This window comes from Strongylocentrotus purpuratus, unplaced genomic scaffold (genome assembly GCF_000002235.5).
Source record: "Strongylocentrotus purpuratus isolate Spur 01 unplaced genomic scaffold, Spur_5.0 spur5_contig_821, whole genome shotgun sequence".
Classification (NCBI taxonomy): domain Eukaryota; kingdom Metazoa; phylum Echinodermata; class Echinoidea; order Camarodonta; family Strongylocentrotidae; genus Strongylocentrotus; species Strongylocentrotus purpuratus.
In genome coordinates, this window is record NW_022145526.1 from 855,513 (window position 1) to 866,910 (window position 11,398).

The following is an 11,398-nucleotide window of genomic DNA, read 5'->3' on the forward strand; positions in this document are numbered from 1 at the left end:
ATAATTATTATCATAATTCTTCTTATTCTGCTTCTTCTTCTTTTTTTGCAAAGTGCCTACACAAGATAACAATTGATATGGGTCCTTTTGCACAAATACCCAAAAAATGAAGGTTCACTGATTCCTTACATTGGATATGATTTCCGTGGATTTTGTTTTTCAGTTCCTAAAAATGCGTAGCTACGAAGTTATCTGGATGCCCACGAAAAATCTAGCCTACTTCAAAATAATGATTTGTATATACACTGTTGGTCATAATGGTGGAATAATTATTTTTACCACAATTTATGGAATGATTTTTGACAACGATTTATTCCTAATAGCTCTAGATAATACTACCGGTATACATTCTCAGAGTTTAGTGAACAATAATTCGTTGGTATTTGTTTTACGTGCCTGCTAAAAAGCATGTGTATGCTACTGTGCTAATCAACTAGGGGACCTACGTCCTTAAGTCATAACTGACAGTAATGAGGATTAATGCCTCAAAAAAGGGCACTAATATAGCACATTAACACACAGTAACAACGCTATTGCTTAGCCACTGCATCATGACTGTACGCAGCGGGGGCTAGGGTACGTCGCCACCCACACAAATACAAAAAAACAAAGAAAATGCAATAAAATAGAAATATCGCAATCTGTATTGCCGCGCAATGCGAATGTATCCCCCGGCAGTGGCAGCGATTTTGTGTCATCCTTATGGTCGAAGGAGGGACAAAGATCCCCTCTCCCCCCCCCCCCCTGAAACAAAAGGATGACGTAGAGATCGCCAGTTGGGGCTCAGACTATTGTCAAGACTAGGAGCAGCATCATCAATACAATATATGTGTAGATTAAGTATAATGCATCTCTGTAGAAAATTTGAAAGAAATCTGTCAAGAAATGTGGCAGTTAGAGCGCACGAAAGACATCCACCAAAATATGACTTTTGACCCTATAACAGATGGAACATAGATGGCAGCATCACCAAACACTAACGTTGTGTAGATTGTACTGAGACACACCTCCATACAACATTTGAAAGAAATCTGTCAAGAAATGTGGCAGTTAGAGCTTATAAAAGACATATATGAACTTTGACCATATACAAGACGGAAAAATGAGGGCAGCATTGCCCAAAAGAGTAGATGTGTAGATTATACCAAAATACACCTTTGTTAAAAATTTGAACAAAATTCCTTGAAAAATGTGGCCCATAGAGCACACACAAACCATCCAAAAGAATATGGCCATTTAACCTATAGAAGACGGAACACTGAGGGCAGCACCACCACAAGTTATAGGTGTGTAGATTATACCAGATACATCTCCATACAAAATTGGAAAGAAATCTGTTAAGTAATGATGCAATTAGACCGCAAACTAGAGTGCCACAAAGACATCTATCAAAGTATGACCTTTGACCCTATAAAAGACGGAACACTGGAGGCAGCATCACAGAAATCTATAGCCTTGTAGATTCTACTGAGATACACCTGTGTTAAAAAATTTGAACAAAATCCCTTGAAAAATGAGGCCCATAGAGCACACACAAACCATCCAAAAGAATATGGTCTTTTACCCTATAGCAGACGGAACACTGGGGGCAGCATCACCAAAAGTTATAGCTATGTAGATTATACCAAGATACACCTCGATACAGAATTTGAAAGAAATCTGTCACGAAGTGTGGCAGTTAGAGCGCACACAAGATGACTCGGCGGTGTAACGCTGCTGAATCGGCATACTGCCGGGGGATACAATTATCAATAATTTATTGCATTTTGCCCCGACCCCTTAACATTAAAAAAAAATCCTCTATGTGGGCATGCCTTGAACCATAATGCATGGCCATACAAAGGAATTTTTCCTGTTGGGGACCGGGGGGGGGGGAATGCAATGAGTTATTACATTTTTTTTTCTTTCTTGTATTTGTGGGGGTGGCGACGAAACCTAGGCCCCGCTGCGTACAGTCATGATTCAGTGGCTATAAAGCAATAGCCTCGTTACTATGAGGCCCCAGAACAAAAATTGTGTCGATCAGCTATATTAGTGCCCTTTTGTGAGGCATTAATCCTCATCATTGTCAGTTAAGGACGTCAGTTTAGGATGTCAGTTAAAGACTTAAGGACGTATGTCCCTTAGTTGATAAGCATAGTAGCACACACATGCTTAAGGAGTCACGCAAAACAAACTCTCGCAAATTATTATTCAATAAAATCTGAGAATTAATACTATTATTTAGATCGATTAGGAATAAATCATTGTCAAAATCATTCCATAAATTGGGCTAAAAATAATTATTCCACCTTTATGACCAACAGTGTACCGTATATTAAAGCACCACAAAGAGCTATATGACTTGTGATATGGGGTGGTGAAAGTGTTGTCTCATCCTATTTACAAGAGTCTAGAGAGAATAATTAGTTTTCTTGTTCTACCCGCTTCAAGACCATATATAATAGAAAGGGCTTCTACAATAACAAGAAATATAGAGACTGCGAGGAAAATGATGCCTTTCAAAAAGTAGAAACCTTATTTGAGAGTACTTAAAGGGAAAGTCCACCCCAAAAATAAGTTTGTTTCGATAGAGGCAGAATAATAAGAAAATCAGGTGAGTGAAAGTTTGAGCAAATTCTGAATGAAAATAAGAAAGTTATGAATTATTGAAGTTGTGATCAATCAAACACAAATTGGCAACTCTATGACGTATCATGCGAGCTCAACTTCCATTTGCTCAGTACTAAAAAAATCTAAAATTTTCATTTTCCCTCAAGAAAAATTTCAACCATACATGCACCCTAAATATAATAATTGCAAATATGTTTCTATACTCCCCCTGCAAGGAACAAATATATATTCCGTCATCAATAACGAAGAAAACATGATTTTATGGAATATTACGCACAAAGCAAATGAAGGAGAGCTCGTATAATAAGTCACAGAGTTGCCAATTTGTATTTGATTGATCACAACTTCAATAATTCATAACTTTCTTATTTTCATTCAGAATTTGCTCAAACTTTCACTCACCTGATTTTCTTATTATTCTGCCTCTATCGAAACAAACTTATTTTGGGGGTGGACTTTCCCTCTAAAGGGATTTGGTAACATTGTTCAGATGAGAGATAGTGGTGCTTAGGTAGTGACTTCAATGCTAGATGTACAATTAAAGATAATCTGAAAATTTGAGTGAAAACGGACCATTATTCATGGTACAAATTGGGAAAAAGTGATCTGATCGATTCCTTAATTCTCCCAACTATATTATTAGAATCTAATTACATTTTAGATGAATGGAAATCGTCACAAAGCAATAAAATGGCTCTACATTCCATTCCAGACATCTAAGTGTTGACAGATTTTTTAAAGCCTGTTTTATGTCTTTTTTCATGGAAAAACGGTTGGGAAAATTCAAAAATGGTTGGGAGAATTTACTGTTAATCAATAGAGGGTGTCATACATCGACTCCTTCGAAGAAAACCATAGATATCTTCGTGGTTTGAGATTTTTTTTCAGGATTTTTTTCATGTCAGAGGTTTAGCACAGTAGAAGGAAAATAGTAAGTAACATTTTATACAAAAATTAAGCAATTTCTTCATCGACCTTCAACAATGTTACCAAGTTACTTTAAAAGCTTTTGTATTCTGCAATATTATGAAATGTAATTGTGTTAAATTGTCTAGCTCGCCGGTGGGGACTTTGCCTGCTCCCCGTTTATTGTCCTTAATAGCGTAGAGTGTCTTTGTTTTTTATAACTAGTACAGCAGATTACTATCCATTGTTATACATCATAGCTACTTCAAGCCATTTCCTCGATATTTCCTTTCTCTTACGAGGAGCTACTTTGAGGGAGTCAATATCGATTACTGACAACATGCAATTTTTAAATCTATTCAGAAGTATTAAAAACTAATCGTTATACGGCGAAATTAATTTAGCTGCCAACTTGATAGAAAAAAAAAAAGCCTCCTCACTTTGATGCTTCTGAAAAAAAGGGCCCTTCTATTAATGTGAGATGAAGCGTAGCGACAGAGAGAGAATTTTCGAATTTGGAATGGTGACACTTTGTCTTTTAGAACCTCTTTTTAATGGTTATACTGCAAAATTAACGACGTCAAACCTTTTTTTCCGGCAAGAGTGCGCCCCCTCCACCTCCCCCTCTCCCTCCCCGCTTCTGGCGCATATAGTACCCGCTACCCGCTTATGGTACCTGAAATGAAACCACGTTTACCTTAAGCCGTCACTCCTGCTCGAAATCAGCCCGATTCTTGATTTTGTGATTTTGATGACTGACGATCACGCACTTGAAACAGACGTGGACCTTACAATCCTCACACAACATATCTTTGTTCTCTTGTTTGTGGATGCAGCATTTCTCAGATAGATGACCAACGCTGACTTTCCCGTTGATGATATCCTGTAGGGATACAATCTCGTGACCTTCAAAGACGACTGTAAGATTTTGATGACAATCCATACACTTTTCACACATGTATTTATTACACGTTCTGCAGAATGATATAGCATCTCGCTGAAACTTGCATGCAGTGCATTTTGGACGCATCTCAAGGACAGCATTCACCCCTCCACACTTGGCGTGGTACTCGTCTACGAGTCTATTGACAGTCACATTGGTGAGGAAATCATTGACGCGGTTCACAGACAACTTGGTGATATTCCGGCAGAGAGGACAGATCATGTGGTCAAGGTCCTGATGGGACAGGTCATAGTTCCTGAGACATTTCCGACAGAAGGTGTGTCCGCATGAAGTCAAGATTGTTGCCTCGTCAAAGATATCAAGACATAGTGGACATGTTAGGTTCTTTGAAAAGCTTGGAGCTTTCTCTTATTCAGTCTTCTCAACCATTGGCGTAGTACCACCGAATCCTGTTAGATCACGCCAAAAAGAAAGAAATTATACCAACACTGAACAAATTAAAACAAATCTGAGTACTATGATCTTGACCTTATTTAGAAGTATCTACCGTAACTTGATTGTTGTCTTTTAATCAATAAAATCAGAGAGAAAAGAACGTTTTTGTTTGGAAGTCCATGTAAGAAAGAATCCAGTGTGGATCAGGGGTGAGTCCCAGGTCTGTGAACCACAAGGTACAGTGTTCAAATCATTGATGCTGCACTAATGTCCTTTGGCAAGACATCCCTGTAATAAGAACAAATTATATCAAATAACATAAAATTAAGGGCCGTTCCAATTCAACAATATATATAAATGTAACTATAGTCTTTGGTTCAGAGTAAGAATCAGGTAAGTATTGTCAAAGCATGTGTTGTACAATTTTCTTACCTGTAGTTGTAAGATTTGTTTTTGTTCCGTATAATATGTTGGTATAGAATTGTTATGTATTGGTATATGCCTTTTTTTAATAATATTTGTAAAAATTTGTACAATTCAACATATGCTGCGAGACAGATCTTGATTAATATACATGTACTGTTAAATAATAAATTAATAAAAATAATAAATAGTAGTACTTGGGAGTGTTTCACAAAGACTAAGATCGACTTTAAGTTAGACTTAATTATGGCAGGCCATTTATGCCACTTATGCCTCTGTTTTTACTCGCACTGGACTTAGCATATATATTAGAAAGATTAAATGAGAACTTACCATTTGAAATTTAATCGTTATTTTAAGAGTAATTTGTAGGGAGAGATTACATGAGATCCCGTGATGCGCATGCGCGGTCAATATTTGCAGTACAAATGTACCTACAGTTAAAAACAAGAGAAAGATTAAGCTAATGAGAACTAACTGAAGTCTAAGAGCAAGGCAGGGAGAGGCGGGCATGTAATCTCTCCCTACAAATTACTCTTAAAATAACGATTAAATTTCAAACGGTAAGTTCTCATTTAATCTTTCTATTTTACTATGTAATTTTTCGTGAGAAATTACACGAGACTTTGTAGCTCTGTAGGTACATTTGTTTACCAATGAATACTATGCATGGGTCACAATAACCAAGTAAGGAAAAACAATGGCTTGGGGAAGAAACCCAAAAGTAAAACTTACATGTGCGGAAAAACACAAAATAAATTTACCATGACTTAAAATTCAGGAGTGAGTTCCCAGCCGAGGTAGGGCACTGCTTTGATGTCTGTCCTTCTGATGGAGTGTCTGCCCTTGATGGGGCTGGTTGCCTAAAAAAGGCTTGTTGGATTTACAAGCCTTGGGTTGTGATCGGCTGGAATCATGATGTCTGGAGGACAACGTCCATCCCGCATCATGGTACTTGGACTTGTGTGATTTGGCGTAGGGTGATAATGCTGGCTGTGCTGACTAGAGCCGAACTTACTTTGCGGCCTCATTACCCACGCTGTCGCCTTCTGTTGTTCCTGCAAATCTTTCAGTAACTTTGAAAGATCATCACCAAAAAACTGTTTCCCCACCATCGTTGTGGGTTTGCATAGGTGCGTGAAGTGAGCGTTCATGTCTGGCCTGATCAGATGCTTGCGAAGGGAGTTAAGTTCAAAATTGGCATTGCTCAACAGAGCCAAAGCATCCTGCTGTGAATCAGAGATAACGTTATCAGACGCATCAAGTAAACGCAAGAAAGCCACCAACCCTCTAATGAGGGAGAGCTGTACCCTCTGCAATTTAAGGTCTCTATTTTTTGTACCGGATTTCAAGTTGTCCCTAATTGGGGCATTCACTTTGGGTACGACAAGCATAGGGCAGTTGCTGGGCGTAACATACTTTTCTTCAGTCTCATTTAGGGTTTTCCCCTCCAACTGGTGTGAGATTAAGTAGGTTGCCGAACTGGCCAAATCGTTATTCACTGGTTCTCCAATCTCACTGGATTGTGCAAATTTTGCTGCTAGCTTAGGTACAACTAGCTCTTCCTCCTTTTCATGGTCGGAAAAATCCTCACGATGATCATAGTCATACACCTCAAAGGCTTGACCGGCAAGAGGTTCATCGATGTCTGAGGTATCCATAATGTCAATAGGCTCTGAAAAAGAGCGCGAAGTACCCGGGCGTGGACTCGGCTGCGCCGTAGTCGTCTGCGGTAGATTGTCCATGACTTTGCCCAAAAGAGCTTCGAGTCTTTCTAGTATATCCCCGAAATCGGGTTGGACTGCCTTTTGAGGCTGTGGTGATTTCTTTGTCACCTTAGATTTCCCTTTGTCGGATTTGATGGAGCCCCCTTTGGGTTTGTTCTTGCTAGAAATAGAATCTTGAATCGAGCTCGACGGCTTCGAAACGTTCGTAGCTCGATCACTTGCAGTACCGGTACCCCCGACAGTAGCTACATTACTCCCGTGCCCGCGGCCAGAGCTAGGGCGTGCGTCTGGCTGTGCCGACCTCTTGCCCGCTGCTGTTTTCTCCGTCAATGAAAAATTCTCTTCCATAGTTGGAAAATGACGGAGTAACTCCCAAAATCGAGGAAAAGAATGAGTAATTAATAAATAAAAACTCAATCACAAACTGTGGCGAACGGCGAAAAAGTCGTTTATGGTATAAAAACGGAAGAAAACAGCAAGGAATCACAGTCGATGTTGTCGGACCGCCATTTGCAAAACGAATTGACCGCGCATGCGCATCACGGGATCTCATGTATATTTCTCACGAAAAATTACGTAGTAAAATTTACTGTAAATTAACGAGGGCTTTGTCCACACACCATTCCTGCAATTCATGACACTCCTTGTAGTTAATCGCCTCACCTACCATCCCAGTATGGCTTCCTGAATGAGCTGCCAAAAGGATTATCCAACCAAGTAACCAAGTACCATTGGTCTCTAAATTATGATCTTTAGATAATATTTTTTCCTTCAACAATGAGCTATCAATAAAGATAAATTGTTAAGTATTGTGGAGATTGTACACACAGTGTATGCGGGCAAGTACTGAATCCAATGACCGGGGTAATAGTATATTTCTAAAGCGCTTAGAGACATTTGTATTAAGCACTATATGAAAGCTAAATATTATTATTATGCTTTGAATGTCCCTTGAGAAACCAATGCCAGGAATGGTTAAAGGAACTAGTGGCATGAACGGCCTGTCATAGTTAAAGATAAACTTGAGTTCTGGTCTGCATTGGGAAAAGATAGTGTGGAATGGATCAGAAAAAGTTGATCGTGTAGCATGTACAATGTAAGTGTTGGTGTGCACTGCAAGGTTTTGGAGTCATCAAATCATAATAAATTTGGCCCAGTCTTGGTAAAGTAACAAGCACTGTACACAGAAAGATGTATATGGGACTACACAAATGGTGTCGGGCGTACTAACCTTGATTTCCTTATCTTTCTATGCTCATTACTCAGCCAGTATACATTTTTTACCAAAATTGTTTGGCAAATGACATTATTTGTAATCTTGAACATTTATTGTAAGTTTTGTTTGATTCTGTGAGAATTCTTTTTTTTTTTTTTAACAAAACTCAATTTTATCTTAAAGTCCAACTTAAAGTCGATGTTAGTCTTTGTGAAACACTCCCCTGTACTACTAAACACGAAAGAGTGCATGATGTGTGACTGCTGTTGTGAAATTTTCTTACCTGCAGTTGTGTTGCTGTTAAACGAGAAAGAGGAAGCAGCCTGTGTCTGTTGCAGTTGGTTGAGGGCAGTGCCAAAGCTGAATCCCCCTGACGCTGGGGCAGTGCCAAAGCTGAATCCCCCTGACGCTGGGGCAGTGCCAAGGCTGAGGCCCCCTGACGCTGGAGCAGTGCCAAGCCTGAGGCCCCCTGACGCTGAGGCAGTGCCAAGCCTGAGGCCCCCTGACGCTGGGGCAGTGCCAAGCCTGAGGCCCCCTGACGCTGGAGCAGTGCCAAGCCTGAGGCCCCCTGACGCTGAGGCAGTGCCAAGCCTGAGGCCCTCTGACGCTGGGGCAGTGCCAAGCCTGAGGCCCCCTGACGCTGGGGCGGTGCCAAAGCTGAAGCCTCCTGACGAGGGGGCAGTGCCAAGGCTGAGGCCCCCTGACGCTGGGGCAGTGCCAAGGCTGAATTCCCCTGACGCTGGGGCGGTTCCAAGGCTGAGGCCCCCTGACGCTGGGGCAGTGCCAAGGCTGAGGCCCCCTGACGCTGAGGCAGTGCCAAGCCTGAGGCCCCCTGACGCTGGGGCAGTGCCAAGGCTGAGGCCCCCTGACGCTTGGGCAGTGCCAAGCCTGAGGCCCCCTGACGCTGGGGCAGTGCCAAGGCGGAGGCCCCCTGACGCTGGGGCAGTGCCAAGGCTGAGGCCCCCTGACGCTGGGGCAGGGTCAAAGCTGAAGCCCCGTGACGCTGCGGCACGCTGGCCGGTCTGGGGCTGCCCAAAGCCAAATGCACCACTGGAGACAGATCCTGAGCAATAACAATGAATGGAAGAGTGAGAAGAAGAAGAGGAGGAAGAGGAAAAGGAAGAGGAGGAGGAGGAGGAAGAAGAAGAAGAAGAAGGAGGAGGAGAAGAAGAAGGAGGAGAAGAAGAAGAAGAATCAGAAGAAGGAGGAGGAAAAATGGAGGATAAGGAGGAAGAAAGGAGGATAAGGAGGAGGATAAGGAGGAGGAAAAGGAGAAGGAGAGGAAGACAAAGAAGAAAAACAAGAACGATAATAATATTAAACATTAATACTGCGCACGTATCGATCCCATAGGATGCTCAAGGCACCCACAAAGTTGTGTTATTACCCTTGCTTTAGCCCAACTACCCTTAGGCCGTTAAAGCCTTCAAGGAATGAATTCCCAATGTGTTCTGAATTCCGAACAGGTACCCATTTACTACACCTGGGTTGAGGGTGGCATATGTAGATTAATGTGTTGCCAAAGGAGATTAGTAACATGGTGCGACTTAGGGTACGTTTATGCTCAACTTATACCGCTTACCATGAGATCCAAAGACCAGTGACATATCCACTAGACTGCGACACCTCAACTAACAGCTTTTTCTCATAACTCCCGCCATGAATACTATGGTTTCGTTGTCGCATATTATATATTTAAGCAAATAAGCCTTAAAAATATATCCAACACATTCTGAAGAAAAAATTGATACCTTATGGGACTCCACCGAACATCCCCCTTCCCTCCCTCTCTTTAAACTGCAACATAATAAAACTTTCACAATCTGAGCCCTGTTTCATTATCAACAACAAATTATGAAATTCTAAGACAATTTTGCTCTCAGCCAATGATATGCCTCAATTTCAGTACCTTATAACAGTTAATTTTGACTTTTTTTTTTTATAAAACAGGGCCCTTTTTTTTTCTCCATCCAAAAATTCGTGGAAATACTATATATCTAGTTATCAATGTATTCTCCTGTCACATCTATATATGAAAAAGAAAAGTGTTGCCAATTTGATGAAGAAACACTAATCAATACCTGGAGCTTGAGCTGGGGCTGTTCCACCAAACGCGAATCCTCTCCCTGGCTGGGCAGTCGGGGCCGCTTGGCTTCCAAACAGGCCCGTACTCTTTCCAAACATGGCAAAGATCTTTCTGCTACCTTCTATACAAGATCTGTACACGAAAGTGAGGAAACAAGAATCGGAACAATTTAATCATAACATAAACAGGAGCACAAATGACATTTTCTATAGAAATTAAAGACCATTCAAGGGAAACAGTAGCCTTTCTAGACAGGTTCTACTACACATTTCTTTCTCAAGGGAGACAAAATACTTGCGGATTGGAAATAAGAATCGGACGATACTTATTTTTGAGGACGTATCTGTCCGTCACTCCGTCCTACTCTAGCAAAGCATAGAGAGTCCATGCTAATGCGTATATACCTCTAGCACTGCATGTATGGGGGAGGCACGGAATGGAATTTTTTTACTTTTAAACATGTAAAATGCTCGACAAATACAACATAACATAGGTTATGTTATATTTGTCTTACATTTTATAGTATTAAATTAATTGTGTAAACTCACTTTTAAAGCCCCTTTTCCTCCTGTTTTTACAGAGTCTTTGCACATTCGAGAGCTCAGCCATAAGGTTGCGGTCGAAATGTGATATTTTTCTATGGCGCGCCATTTCCCCAATAATTCAGATATCGCCGATAAACACTGTTTGTCGAGCGATAAACTATTTTAATCGACTGATAAACAGTGTTATAGGGGAGAAACTTGTATTACCTGACAAACACAGTTCATCTTGATAAATACTGTTTATCGCCGATAAACACCGTTTATCGAGTGATAAATATAGTTTTTCTCAATAATGACTGTTTTTCAGTCCAAAATGGTGTTTATTTAACTCTTATCGTGCCAAGAACACTGTTCTGTGCATGCGCTGGCGTGCCACGCTCACATAATTGGGTTTCTGGTAGCTTGCCATGCACACATAAACTCTCATTCGGTCGCGTGCCACGTACACATTTTCGTGCATAAGTACACACGCTAATTGTTTATGCCTATCGTGCGATGCGCATTGCGTGCACGCATGAATGCTTATTGAATTTGTGTAGGGGT

General features: G+C 40.9%; 1 protein-coding gene across 1 annotated transcript; it reads left to right on the forward strand.

Annotated features, from left to right (window-relative positions):
• Window positions 1–8,476: 8,476 nt before the first annotated feature.
• LOC105439739 (basic proline-rich protein-like) lies at window positions 8,477–9,182 on the forward strand. The gene is made up of 2 exons (XM_011669090.1): window positions 8,477–9,103; window positions 9,138–9,182. Exons 1-2 carry the CDS (start codon window positions 8,477–8,479, stop codon window positions 9,180–9,182), a joined length of 672 nt encoding a protein of 223 aa, XP_011667392.1.
• The last annotated feature ends 2,216 nt before the right edge of the window (window positions 9,183–11,398 follow it).